Source organism: Apodemus sylvaticus, chromosome 3, assembly GCF_947179515.1.
Source record: "Apodemus sylvaticus chromosome 3, mApoSyl1.1, whole genome shotgun sequence".
In the NCBI taxonomy this organism is placed as follows: domain Eukaryota; kingdom Metazoa; phylum Chordata; class Mammalia; order Rodentia; family Muridae; genus Apodemus; species Apodemus sylvaticus.
Genome location: NC_067474.1, coordinates 62,871,098 through 62,886,129, shown reverse-complemented (window position 1 = coordinate 62,886,129; position 15,032 = coordinate 62,871,098). Strand labels below are relative to the sequence as shown.

The 15,032-nt window shown below is 39.3% G+C and overlaps 1 protein-coding gene across 2 annotated transcripts; it reads right to left on the bottom strand.

Moving 5' to 3' along the window:
* Nucleotides 1–991: 991 nt before the first annotated feature.
* On the bottom strand, nt 992–14,971 carry Znf189 (zinc finger protein 189). 2 transcript variants are annotated; one of them, XM_052176487.1, is made up of 4 exons: nt 14,611–14,971; nt 14,222–14,348; nt 13,726–13,810; nt 992–5,690 (listed from the first exon to the last, which is right to left on the bottom strand). In XM_052176487.1, exons 2-4 carry the CDS (start codon nt 14,234–14,236, stop codon nt 3,976–3,978), a joined length of 1,815 nt encoding a protein of 604 aa, XP_052032447.1. In that variant the 5' UTR covers nt 14,237–14,348; nt 14,611–14,971; the 3' UTR covers nt 992–3,975. The 2 variants fall into 2 exon arrangements, with proteins under 2 accessions (XP_052032447.1, XP_052032446.1); XM_052176486.1 differs by lacking the exon at nt 14,222–14,348.
* Between the last annotated feature and the right edge of the window lie 61 nt (nt 14,972–15,032).

Sequence of the window (15,032 nt, the reverse complement as noted above, 5' to 3'; positions counted from 1 at the left end):
CTTCCAACCTATGAAGTATAGAGAATGAGTTGATACACCTTCTGACCTGGCACACTCCTCTCCAAGAATCTAGGTGTGGGATATAGAACTACATTTTCCTCCCAAAGTCAAGCTGGTCCCGTAGCTATGCAATAAATAATAGTTACATAATTTTAGTTTTTGGCTGTCAATGTTCAGACCTAGTTTTCAAAACAATTTAAGAAAATTATAATCTCAGGAGAATTTAAACACTGAAACTTTGGACAATACAGAAAGAATGATTTACCTGATGGGAATTGGGATATATGATGAGTAAAAAGGGGGAAAATACCAAAGGATATTATGAATAAAACAGATGTGTTAAGAGGCAATGCTTTAAACGATAAAGGAACTAGACACAGTTATAAATACATACCTATTATTAAGACACAGAATGCAGCAAACTAAATTTCTTGAATTATAGAAAGGTAAATGAAGCCGGGTGGGGGTTGCATGCCTTTAATCCCAGCACTTGGGAGGCAGAGGCAGGCAGATTTCTGAGTTCGAGGCCAGCCTGCTCTACAGAGTGAGTTCCAGGACAGCCAGGGCTACACAGAGAAACCCTGTCTCGAAAAAACAAAAACAAAAATAGAAAGGTAAATGATACTACATAAAGTAAATTAAGAAACAGAGGCATAAATATATGATTTTGAGGACTAAGAGAACTCATTTGTCTTTAGGGCAAATATATCCTTATGTCAAACAAGCTTAAACAGTGAAGAAAAACAAGACACTGATTTAGGGTTGGTAAGTGGTGAGGAGCTGCTAACTAGGTACTTGTAATACAGGAGGAGGTGGCATTTAAGTGAGACTAGAAAGAATCAGGGAAAAGAAACAGTTAGAAAATGGACTGCCTTTATGTCAGAAAATATTTTAATTAGTTACTAGAAGATATATTTGAAGACATAAATATTAAAAGCCAAAAAATAATTTCCTAAATGGTGAAAGTAATACACTTAGAAATTCGATATCCCCGCCCCCACCCCACACACACCTCTGAAGAATCAGGCCATGACTAGGGGAGTTAGAGAAACAGGTGAAGACAAATGAAAAAGAAGGAAAAAAAAAACAGCTTAAGCAAATTGTAATTATGTGGAGTTAACTGAAAGACCTTCAAAGATAAGGGGAACCATTATCAATCTAAAAAGACCTGTAAGAGAAAGCTGAATTTCAAACATGGGCCTACATTAAACTTTATAAAAATACTATTTTTTAATAATTCATACTGTATGAGAATATAAGCTTTCAAAGGCCTACATACATGATAGGGACGGTAAGGCCAAAGTTCAAGCCAAAAATGGATAGGTCCACATGATTTACATATTTAGGGGTCTCACAGCAAGAGGAACAAAGTGAGTTCCAGTACCCTAAGAAGTCATCCGAGGTCTCAAACCCAGTTAGTGAGATTTGGGCTACTGTAGTTTGAAAACTCTTCAAGGAGAGCACATTTTAAATTTTGTGTGTAGGCTAGTTTTGTGTCAACTTGCCATGAACTAGGGTCATTTGAGAAGAATTTCATTTGAGAAAAGGACTCCATCAGATGGAATTGGGGGAAGGTCACTGTGGTTGGTGCCACCCCCAGGGCAGGTGGTCCTGAGTGCTTAAAGAATGCAGGCTGAGCAAGCTATGGAGGGGGGCAAGCCAATATGCTGCCTTCCTCCATGGCCTCTGCTTCAGTTCCTGCCTTTAGTTTCCTGCTGTGTTCCTGCCCTGATTTCCTGTCATGATGGACTGTAAGCTGCAAGATGAAATAACCCCTTTCTTCCCTAAGTTGTTATGGTCATAGTGTTTCATCACAGCATTACAAACCAAAACTACATTCAAAAGCTGGCTTTACCACTTAGCTATAGGACCATGGACTCCCCACACACCATTGCTCTTTTCATCTATAAATTATGTATTTTTCATGTTGCTGAGAGAATGAACAAGACGGTATATCTGAACCACAAGCTCATAACCTGTTATTCAAAGTTCTAAAAGAAATGTTCTGAAAACTTTGAGTTTTCATATAAGTTTGTAGGAAGTAACTTGGTGGAAAAATTGATCAGAGGCTGTCTGTCATCATTGGTGAAATAAAGGTATTAATGTGTTTAAGGCACTGGCAAGGTCCTGAGGAGAGTTATGTAAAAAAACGGTGCTAGCATTGCATTTTCTCCATAAAATCTAAAAAGATCTGATTTTGGAAACATATGATCTCAAGGCATTAGGATAAGGAATTGTGGACTTGTCCTTAGAATAAATTAGCTTATCTTAGCTTTCCCCGAAAACACACTTTTGCATTAAGGCGGCTTTTTCTTCCTCTTCATCTTCTTCCTCCTCCTCCCTCTCCCTTTCCTTTTTAATTGAGAGGAGTTCTAACAAGCCTCATCTTTATTTGAGACCTTGACCTAGAAATCACTGGTATAAAATAAACTGGGACGATCTAGGGCAGGCACAATTTAATACATAGGGAAGTTTTAAAAATTATTTTCTGTGTCTGAAATTATGTGCCTGCTGAGTGGAAATGTGGAAGTCAGAGGATAAACTGCACTTGTTCTTTCTCCTTCTACCAGGAGCTCCAGCCTTGGCATCAGGGGGCATTATCAACTAAGGCATCTAAGACCTGACTTAGTGTTTAAAATGAACTATGTTATAAAATCTAAACAGTATAACGACAATATGACAAAAGAACGCACAGAACAGGCTATCTTATCATACATATACAGCCTCAACATTTATATAAACACACAACAATATTTGAGGTGAGAATAAACTTGGAAATGAGTTTTAGAATTGGCAGTACATAGGAAAAAAGGCATTTGCTCAAATTAATAAGGTTTGAGTTGGTGTTCTAATGACTTGGAACTCTATACTCGGATATTTAAGAACCCAAACATAATCTTATATTGAAGTATTCCAGAAAAATGTTAATGAGTCATAAGGAGAAAAGCAGGGATTTCCTTCAAATCTTTGATTCTGATGTTCAAAACACAGTCATCTATTAGGACTGATCATAGCCTAAAGCAACAAATAATGCACAAAACAAAAACCTGAATAGGTTTTAATGATTAAAATAGATAAATTAATAGGTATATAAGAGTTAACTAAAGGAGGACCTAGAATTAAGAAATAAGAATTTAAATCTTGCATGCAAATCTACCATAAAAACCTAAAGCAATACTACTATCTTGGCTTTGTAGCATACATTTTAGGTCATTTTTTAAAATTATTATGACCAATTCTTGGTAATCAAAATACATACATCTTTCTTTACATGTTCCTGATTATGTGGGAGTAATAAAGTAATGTTGTTACAGTATTATAAACAGATTTCACAGATGAGACAGAACAAAATAAACCAGTAATTATCTTTTGGGGCCCATTTTGGGGCTCAGGGGAAGGCACTCCCAAAGATTACTTGGTAACACCTTTATTGGTTATTAACACTAACAAATACCTTTATAACGTAATCATTCACACCTTTTATCAACATGGGAAGTACTGAAGCCCCCAACTTTCACCAACTAATTTTCCACACAAATTTCTTAAACAATTATAAACACTGGTGACTTTGAAAATATCTGGACTTTTATAAATTACATTTGCTTAATCACTGAGGTTTGACATGTGTAGCCAAACTTCATGGAACTGTAGGGCAACTACAGGAGATGGTGACATAAGACTTTTGAAGTATTCTTAGGATCAGTTGCTCCCAGTTCCCATACACTAATTGTCTTTCAGAACATTTCTCATATGCTTTGACCAGTCAACTCTACTGAACAGTTAGAGGCTTAGATAAATCAAATCTCTAATTGCAGGTCAGTTTCCCACAGGCACTGCCCACAATTCATAGAATCTTTAAAAACTATTCCTCATGAAGCCAACGAGTATTTGCTTTATCACTATATTTGACCCATGTTGGGCCATACTAAAACTGCACTTCGGTAACTAGTCTCAAATTTGAGCATTAAAACATCTCTAACTTGACTGCATCCACATAATATGCAACTTTTGATGCTGAATTAGAGAAATCTGACAAGTAAAGGCTTCGCCACAAGCATCACATTCATAAATTTCCTGGGTTTTCACCTCTGCATGGATCTTCTGATGGTTGACAAGGCTGCGCTGTTGACTAAAACTTTTGTCACATTTTTCACACCTGTAAGGTTTCTCTCCTGTGTGTATTCTCTGGTGCTGAACAAGACCTGAGTTCCTACTAAAGGCCTTCCCACATTCCTCACATTTATGGGGTTTATTACCGGTGTGAACACCCTGATGTCGGATGAGATTACAAAGTTGACTAAAACTTTTGCCACACTGTCTGCACAAATAAGGTCTCTCGCCAGTGTGGATTCTCTGATGCTCAATGAGAAATGAGCTCCGACTGAAGCTTTTCCCGCAGACAGTACACAGGTAGGGCTTCTCCCCAGTGTGGATCCTCTGATGTTGTACAAGATGAGCACTAACACTAAACGTTTTCCCACAGTCATCGCATTTGTAAGACTTTCCCTTAGGGTAGACTTCCTGCTGTTTAACCAGACTGCAGTTTGGATCAAAACTTTCCTTAGTTTCATTGAAAGGAGAAGTCTTTTCCCTGATGTGTATTCTCTGATGTTGAATGAGACCTGAGCTTCTACTGAAGGCTTTTCCACATTCCTCACACTTGTGGGGCTTGTCTCCTGTGTGAATTCTCTGATGACGTGTAAGGTTGCAAAGTTGACTGAAACTTTTCCCACACTCTTGGCACTGATAAGGGCGTTCACCCGTATGGATCCTCTGATGTTCAATAAGGAATGAGCTCCGACTGAAACTCTTTCCACATTCAATACAAAGAAAAGGCTTCTCACCAGTGTGTATTTTTTGGTGTTGTATAAGGTATGTACTTAATCTAAAAGCTTTCCCACATTCACCACACTTATGAGGTCTTTCTCCAGTATGAATTCTCTGGTGCTCAACAAGCAGTGAGTTCCGACTAAAGCTTTTCTTGCATTTGGTACAGTGATAGGGTTTCTCCCCAGTGTGTGTTCTCTGATGCTCAATAAGGTGGGATTTCCAACTGAAGGCTTTTCCACAGTCAGTGCATTTATGGGGTTTCTCACCAGTGTGAATTCTTTGATGTTTCACAAGGCTCCTTCTCTGGCTGAAGCTCTGTTTACACTGATTACACTGGTAAGGCCTTTCTCCGGTGTGGATTCTCTGGTGTCTAATAAGGGTAGAACTCACACTAAAGGTTTTCCCACAGTAGCTACACTCATAGGGTCGTTCCCCAGTGTGAATTCTCTGATGTTCAATAACAAATGAACTTCGACTGAAGCTTTTTCCACACACATTACATTGAAAAGGTTTCTCACCAGTGTGGACCCTTTGATGCTGAATGAAATGGGCCTTGCGGACAAAACGTTTTCCACATTCTTCACATTTATGACATTTCTCTTCTGAGTTTGGTCTTTTACGAACATTAGTGTGTCCTTTGATTATTTTCTGTTCCTCTGTCAAAGATTCACGTGGTATTTCCCATAAAAAGATCCCTCTTTGTTTATCTAACCTACCAACAAGTTCAAAGGTTTCGCTACCCATAGGATCCTGGTCAATTTCACTTTTGATTCTTGTAACTATTACACCCTGTGGTTCGAGGTCTTTCTCAAGTTCTTCTTTCACAGTTGGCTCTTCATCTTTATTTCTCTTTAAAACATCTGAAATATTTGTAAATAAAAAATGTAAGTATCAGCCAAGAGCTTTATTGAAAAGGAGAAATTATTAGAAAAACATGGTCATCAAGATAAATCAAACTACTATAGCTAATGTGTATTTTCTTTTACTACTTAAGTTTTAAAACTAGCTCATAATATATATATATATATATATATATATATATACATATATATATATATATACCAAATAATTTTTTAAGAGGCAAGATACATTGCCTAGACTGGCCTCAATTCTTGGGCTCCTAAGATTTGGTTTTCGCATCTTTAAGATAGCTAGGACTATAGGTGTGTGGCTGTGCTTGCTTTAGTATTATTTAACATTAGTTATCTGATTTACTTATTGTTTTTTTTTTTTTTACAGCATTGAAACTATCAAATAAGAGATACCATGGGAAGTAAATAACAAGTTAAGGAAATTTAGGATGAGAAAGCATTGGAAAGTTATTGGAATATAACTCGACCAACAGTTGAGAGGAAAGGGAAAAAAGGAGGATCCTGGGAAGGCTGAAAAACAAAGATCAGATTCTACAGTTAATTTATTAACCAGAGTTTATTGACTGACTGCCCGATATATGCAAGACACTAAGTTATCAGCCAGGATCCAAAGACGAGACATAAAACATTACCAAATAAAATGGTGTTATGTAAAAGAAGAGAGAAAATATCAAAAAAGCGATAACATATTAAGTAGATAGCAGCACCTACAATAAAGGATTGAGCTATCTATCCACAAGAATAAATAGAAATATCTTCATAGTTAATGAAAAATAGACATCTATGGGTAGCTTATGATATCATCTGAAACAAACCATACCATATATTTTTTCAGCCATCTAACAAAAAATCTTGCATAAATAAAGGGGGAAAATATAACGTTATAAGATAAAACAGTACCAGGCTGATTTTCTATCTCCAGTTGTTTGACAACTCTACTTCATATTTGACCCTAAACAAGTTCCTTTTTCATAATTGTTTTTCCGTACAAGTTTGTTGTCTCCTAGTTTTTTAATGACTTCAGACATTACTAAGCTAGTGTATATCACCTTCCCCCAATTTATGTTATATATATTGTTTATGTTATATATATGTTTTATTACATATGATCTATATGTAATAAAAATATATGATATATATAATCTCATTCCCCTAAGCAACTACTAGGACCTTGATGTGTTTCTTAGGCTAGTATCTCCTCTCAGATTCACTTCACTGATTTGCTTCCTTTAACACGACAAAAAAAGAATGCAAAGTCCTTTCAACTTTCTGCCTCTGTAACAGGGGATGTAGTGTCATTCATGTCCAAAAGTGTTTCACTCCCTCTCCTGACCCCGCTTTCCTCAGAGCAGGTATTCCATTCTTTCCTCTTCTTTCAGTCTGCACTTTCCATTGGCATCTTCCTACCATGGCATGACCAACTCCATTTTGAGCCCCAAATCTTTTTTTATTGACAGAAGCTACTTGAAACAAAATCTTACACTGCAGCTTCCCATTGTTTTCCTTACTCCTCATCTTCTTCCTATCTGGTTTATTCTGTAAGATACAGCAAAGCAGATGTTGTTTCTAGAACAGAGAGAGAACTTCTCACCAAATTACTAAAGACTTTCAAACAACACAGTGAGTTCTGTAGTCCTTATTCACTCGGCAGCATCCACATTGTTGGTCATTCCATCTCTTAACCCTGCTTCTCTCTCTCCCTCCCTCCCTCCCTCCCTCTCTCTCTCTCTCTTTCTCTCTCTCCCTCTCTTTCCCTCTTTCTCTGTCTTCCTCTCTCCTTCCCTCCCTCCTCCTCTCTCCCCCTCCCCCTCTCTCTTTCTCTCTCTCTCCCTCTCCCTCTCTCTCTTTCTCTCTCTTCCTCTTCCCCTCCTTCCTCTCCCTCTCTCTCTCTCCCTCTCTCTCTCTCTCTCTCTCTCTCTCTCTCTCTCTCTGGCTCCCTCCTTCTTTGGCTTTTTCTACTGAACTTACCTCATTACTTCATCTACCTTTGACAACTCCTTTGTGTAGCTGTTACTCAGGCTTATATCCCTATAACATTTTTCTACAAAATACCCTCCACTTAAATGTATCACCACCATCATCTCTCCATTTTTAATATCCATTTTAACTGACACCACTATTATTCTTAAATCCTAGTTTCTCCTTTTTTTCTTACGGCTAATCTGAAGAAACTATGGATTTCTTTCTAATATCTATTTCTTATCTTAATTTTCACAATCAGATACCCATTTATCTTGTTCGCCATCACACTACATTAGCCATAGATCCAGATATTTAGAAATAAAATTCTATTCACATCATTACCCGAGGATTCACTAACCACATCACCTTGAGATGAAATGACAGTTCCTTTCGGTGATCAAACTCTTCATGATATGGCCTCTATGCCTCAATCAATCTTTCTATTTGATATTTAAGATATATTACATGAGGAAATCGCTTGTACAGTCTTTTCCACCATACCATTGTATATCTCATTGAATAGTCATTCTTTAACATTGTTTATCAAAGATACCTTTGGGTCTTTGGAATTTTTCCCAAAGAAGTTACCCTAAAAAGTCCTTGCAAAGTTCACCAAATAGATATACATGTTTTTCTTGTTTTAAATGCCAACTATTTTTGTTAATAACCATAGTAAGTAATGCATTTCCATGGAAACTATTGCTACTCTGTACTTTTTCTGGCTGTTTATTCAAGAAAATAAGATAAACTTCTGGTACGTGTGCATTATTTTATAACCACAAAAAGCAGCTAGTAAATGCTATAGAAAAATGAAATATGCTCTTTATAATAGTAACAGAAAAAACAAAACCCAGGCATAAATATTACTAAAAATCATACAAGTTTAGAACCAGGTAGGGTAGTATATGCCTATAATCTCAACACTCAAAGAGATCAAGGCAGAAAAACTATTATAGCTTGAGGCTAATCTGTGCTAATGAGATCAGACTATCTGGAGCTACATAGTAATATTCTATGACTCAAAATATAAAACAAAACATAAAGACCAAATTAGTTGATGATACAAGTCTATAGGCCCAGATACTTCAGAGGCTGAAGTAGGATGATGACTTAAGTCCAGGAGTTTGAGACCAGCCAGGGCCACAAAGTGAGACTCCCTAACCTCTAACCCATACAAAAAAAGACAAACAAAAAAGCAAGCAAACAAACAAAAACCAAAAACAAACTTAAAGTATAAGATCTAAAAAAAACTATCCAAATTTTTTTTTCTGACCAAAAAAAGGACAATTAAACAGAGCCAACAAAATGGCTAATAATACTAAATTCTTCACAAACTAATCCATAACTATTAATATTCCAATAAAAATAATATGGACTACTTATAGTAAATAAATGCTGAGTCCTGCTTGGCCATGTAAGGGATAGAATGACATGGTTCCTGCCCCTAGAACAGAGGCAGCAGGGTGTGGACGGGCTGCTGTGGGTGTAAGATTTTCATGCTCCACCTTCGAGGAAGGTTCTCTCTGCCAAGGTTAATGACTCTGCGATAATCAGAGACAGCATGAGTTTAGGAACAATGGTGTGGTTCACACCTCAGCAAAATGGCAAACTCTGAGACTTTTAGGAAGGCCCTCAGAACTGTGAGAACTAAACTTAAACTTAACTTCAGAACTACATTTAAGCTGGAAAATATATAGTTTCCCATTATGCAAAATACGAGGATGCAGTATAGATTGTACGGGATGCTTCACAGATCTAGGAGAGCAGAGACAAATAACTGTGCTCAGAGCAACTAGCTTAGTCTTTTGTTTATCAGCTCAATTTGACTAAAAATAATACACACAATTCCTTACTTCTTGTGACTGATTCAGCTTCTTCCAGTATTTTTCACATCAGCTATAATCATGTCTGCATATTTTACAAGATATATGGTCCAATAAAAAAAATTCCCTTACTGGCTTATAATGGCATAAATTAATATCTTTAAACAAATAGGACTAATACTCTGATGGCTAAGAATTTATTGATGGTAACATGAATCAATTTTAGAACTGTAGTTGTTATACTTTTTCCATAAAGGATCAGACATTATTTTCACTCTAGCTGCATAGTCCCTGACATTATAGCTCAAAAGTATTACAGACATTACATTAAGGAGTGGGTTTACCTGTTTGAAAAAAAATTGATTTATGAAAACTGGTTGTGGGGGAAAGATTTGACCTGTGGCCATCGTTGATAATTTTCCTATCTAATAGATGATATGATGGACAGTTCTTTTGGTTACCAAAATGGGAGAATGGAGAACTGGAATTTGTAGGGTGTTTAATGACTGTTAATTCAGTGAGTACTTTAACTGAGGAGAGAACATGGTCAAAGGAAAGAAAAAAGTTGAGCTCAGGTTTGTAGACTCAAAGACTCTCAGTGCTTACGAGATCCAGTATGAGTCACTGAAATAAAAACCAAAGAACTGAGTGATTAGATATTACCTATATCAATATAGCTATTAAAATTTAAAGATAAAAAAATCAACATGAAAAGGTATGAAGAGCCAGTATTATAAAGAGATATGTTTTGAAAAATATCAGATGAAATGAATAATAGTACTTTGGACCAGTAGAGCACAGTGATCTGGGGCTAAGGGAGCACTCATCAAGGGAAGGGAGCACTTCAAGGGAATGGAAGTAACATCTATTGAAGAGACTGTGGAAGGAGTAATATTGAACAGTGAAAAGCTATATTTAATATTAAATAAAGAAAAAAGCTGAATTTGTTCAGCCCCTTGTGTGATAGAAAATTAAGATTTTAATCCCTTAAAGTATCAGAAGCTATCAAAAGTTTTAAACATATACTAGTACAAAATCATCTTGGTGGCGAGAATTTAGTGTAGCACTAAGGAGTTTAGTGCTAAGGCAATAATCCGACCACGAGAAAGAGTTTCTAAATTAACTTCTGTACTTACTCAGTAGCATGACCATTCAAGAAGCATGTAGCTCTGGCCGAGCTCTATGGCGAGTGTTGGAAACATGCAATGAAAAAGACAGTTACTGTCCTCAGTGCTGATCGGTGTGTCATGAGGATGAACATAAAGGATGATTTGTAGAATGGCAGAATGGCAGTCAGGACAATGTCAACAAGGGGGACTTCACTGTGCAGAGAAGACTCCTGAGGCTTATCGGTGGACTACTCGAGGCTTATCAGGTATGAGTTACATTGTTTCCAAAAGAAGAAAATTGCCAATGTGGAACTCCAGAGAGGTGATAAGGAAAAATACCAATCAAAATATGTTGGGGAGGTGGTGGTGTAAAAAAGGAAGCATCAGTATTTTTAAATAAGACTTTCAGTATTTTTATTATCTGCTGGTCTGCATTTGAAGTACTTTACCTATACATGAACCCAGTTTGAGAAACAACAACCTAAGAAGTACATGTTGTTACTATTTCTATTTAGATGAAGAAAAATAAAAAGATTTCCCCACAGTCACGAAACTGGCAGTGGAATAAGTTGGATTCACACATAGGAGTCTCTTAAAGTGAGACTTCCCATCTAGTGGTGACGGCCAACAATATGAGTATAGGTAAGGTCCTCTGAGCAAAGGGGGAAGATAGTAAGGAACACAAGCAAACAGAAAGAAGCAGTGAAGAGTTTGAAGCAGATGTGTAGTGGGGCATGCCTAGACTCTCAGTAGTTTGGGTGCCTGGAGCAGGAAGATTGTGAATTTGAAGCCATCCTGGGTTAGGAAGCAAAAACCTATTTCAAAACAAAACAAAGCCATCAACATTCATAAAGAGGTAGAATAAGGTCCAAAATGTATCTGAGGAGACTGAGGAGGCAAGACAGGAGTCACAGACATGAGAAGGTAGAGTTGTCTAAAATACACATGAATTAATAAAACCTTGGCTGGCAAAAGAAATGTAGTAAATTACAGAAAACAGCAAGATGGAGCCATTGGTCCAGGTAAGTTTCTTCTTCCCCCCTCCCCGAACCCCCAAGTTGGGAAGACCATGACTTAACCCTATTATTAGAACAGGGCTACTAAAGGTCACGAGCTGGAGATGTACTTAATTGGTAGAAAAGATTGCTTGGCATCAACAAGGCAACATCAGCCAGGGAGAAAGAAGAGAGACTGTAGCCCAGCTTCTGCTGAAATGATGGAAGGGTGCAGACAAGAGGCACCAGAGTTAAGGGCTCTTGTTAGTGACCTGGATGTGATCTGTGAAATAGAAGATGAAGTCCACAGAGTGATGGGAAAATTCAAAATTCTGAAACTGTGACTAAAATTAAGAGGAAAAGGTATGATATAACCCAATATTATTGCAGATATAAACCCAAGGTGTAAATTAGGAAACACATACACACGCTACGGTGGGAATGGTGGGGCATGCCTTTAACCCCGGCACTTAGGAAGCAGAGGTGGGTGGGGGAAGCTCTGTGACTGCATCCAGTCCAGCCTTGTCTACACACTGAGTTCCATGCCAACCAGGGCTACACAATGAGAACCTGTGTCAAAAAAGTCAAACCAAACCAAACAAAAACAAAACAAACTTCCTCACTAGATACTTATAGGATAGATATAGGACCGATTCTTTTTTAAATTAAATTAACTATTTATTTATTTATTCATTTATTTTTAAAGTAGGGCTTTACAGATTACACAGTTAAAATAAGCTATAGGTGCAGTTGGTGGTCTAGAAACATTCTTCTTTTTTATTAGATATTTTCTTTATTTACATTTCAAATTCTATATCCTTTCCTTGTTTCTCCTCTAAAAACCTCCTATCCCATCCCCCTCCCACTGCTCACTAACTCACCCTTCTCCTGCTTCCCTGTCCTGGCATTCCCCTACCCTGGGGCAATGAGCCTTCACAGCCCAAGGGCCTCTCCTTTCATTGATGTCTGGCCAGGCCATTCTCTGCTACCCACAGACACTGATTCTTTCAGAGAATTCTTCCCGAGGTGCTTGGGAATTAGGTAGAAGGGGACAAAAGGGATAGATCTTATAAAAGATACACTATTTGAAATTTGCATAGTAAGTACAGCAGTTAATAGTATCAAAGTGGCCAGACAACTCGCTGGTAAAGTCGGGAAAGAACTGAAACCACAGGGGAGCAATGAACACATCAAGGGACAGAAAACACATTCTGAATGAATTGGTTCAGGTGGAAAGGTGAAGGAGAGATGGAAATGTAAGCTGCAGTTGGGCTCCACCAGGGCAAGAAGCAAGCCTGTTTTGGCTCTTTGTTTAGTTTATTGTCAAAAGTGGTCGGAGACCAGGACACTGTTTTCAGACTTGCTTGTTATAACAAAATTGAGGTCAGGACCAACAGGTCTGGAAAGCAGGGTTCCTGAAGTCTACACGATCAAGAACCAATGCAGCTCACTCAATGACTGGGTTAAGGGGTGGGGGTGGCAGGGACAGACGGACATGGGTTCCGGGGGACTGGGGCGTGAGACGTGGTAGGGTTGTTAGGGGAGATTGGACGGGGGGTGGTGGTGGGGGGGAATGGGGAGGTGAGGGGTTGCAGATAATGATAAACAGGAGCAGTGGATGGAACAGGACTGCTGATACCACACAAGGACATGCCCTCGGAAGGTGGAAAACAAACCTGGGGAACTGGGAGAACAATTAACTTCTGCCTCCCAGTCCGGAGACAAAGCAAGAGGAAGGAGGACCTGGGAGAGCGAGCAGCCCCCACTTGGAGGTCTGCCAGAGAAGCGCTGTGCTCGGCAATGTGCCAGCTTCCCGTGTAGGCCGGAGCGGCAAGGAACACTGTGTGTGATGAGCATCCCAGGCTCCAGAAGGCAGAGTGAAAGAGGGTGGGAGGAGAGCCGTGGGAAGATGAACTGGGAAGGAAGGAACAGCGCGTAAGGGAATGTGATCAGGAAGCTGCCAAAGCTGGCCTTTGCTGACGAGGAAGCTAGGGATACCAGAGTCCTAGAAAGATCTGAATCAGAATGTTGGGACAAAAACAGTACTGGTGTCAGTAAAACTGCTTGAAGCATTCTAGGTCTAAGTGTTAGTACCTTATTAAACATTCTAGTTAGAGAAACAGCACATTCTTACCCAGCGAGACCAGCTTTCCATAACTGTCCATCATGACATCTTTATACAGGCTTCTCGGAGCTGGATCCAGATAACCCCACTCCTCCTGGGTAAGAAACATAGCATGTCCTCAAATGTCAGCAACTGCTGGAATAATTTTATTTCTGTAGTCAGTTCTAGTTGTCTCAAGGACAATTCTCCCACTGAAAGTGGCAGAAGTTATCACTCGCCATGCTCCCACTCACAAGGAGGAAGACGGTAAGGAAGGATACCAAAAGGTGCCCAAGTCACCGCACCTCAGCCTGGAAAGGAACTGATCTGGATCTGTGCCTTCCAAACTGAACGTCTTTTCCGCTTTAGTTATTACACACTAATATCACTACTGTTTTAATTTTAATTAACAGCCTCAAAACCTCCCCTACTTTCTCTGGCTTCACTGTTCGCCCCAATGTTTTTCTACCCATGCCAGTTTGTGACCCAATTTGACTCAGTTCCATTAGGGTTTCTAAACACTCACCTTGGGTTCAGACATTGTGCTAGCTGCAGAAGAGAGACGAGATTTAAAAAAAAGTAGTGCTTCACCTGAGAAACTTATGAGAACTTGGAGCAGTCTTAATTTTCCCCAGCCGACTTATCAAGTTGCTCTTGGAAAAAAAAAAAAAAAAAAGAAAGAAAAAAGGGGCCTTTGGGTAGTTTGTAAGTGAACTAAAAGCATCCCGCAGCAAGGGGTATGTCCTGCAGTAAGGGGTATGTCCCGCAGCAAGGGGTACACAGGCGTTGGCTGGGGTCCTTTCTTACAGAGTTGTAGAGATGACCAGGAGCTGGGGACAGGGGAAGAGGTGATGGTGCGGCCTTGCTGTTTCGGGAGTGGCGAAATAACGGAGGTCTCTTGAAAGGGCAACTCACCTTTGGTTCCAGCGGTGGGCTTGGGGACGCCATCGCCTCGTTCAGGAATAGCAGCCACACAGCATTGGGGTTCTAATGAGGCCTAGATGGCTGCTGGAAATAAGGCCCAGCGAGAAGGGGCTCAAAGGATGGGTCTGGTGAGGTCCTGCCTCTGTCTAGGAGCGGTCAAGTTCCCAGGGGCATATCAGACGTTCTGTCTGGCTGTCCTCCAACCCCAAGCCCCGTCCTCTGCCCCGCTGCCTAGTCTTTAGGGCTTCCCTGTAATATCTCCTCCTTGTTGCCAATTCCTCCGCCTTAAAGTCAAGCGGCACTACTACCGACCACCCCCGGACCAGAAGGCGTTACCGGAGCCTTCGCGGAACCTCTCCAACTACAACTCCCAACATGCCTAGGGAGTGAGCCAAAGCCTTCTTCCGTAAATG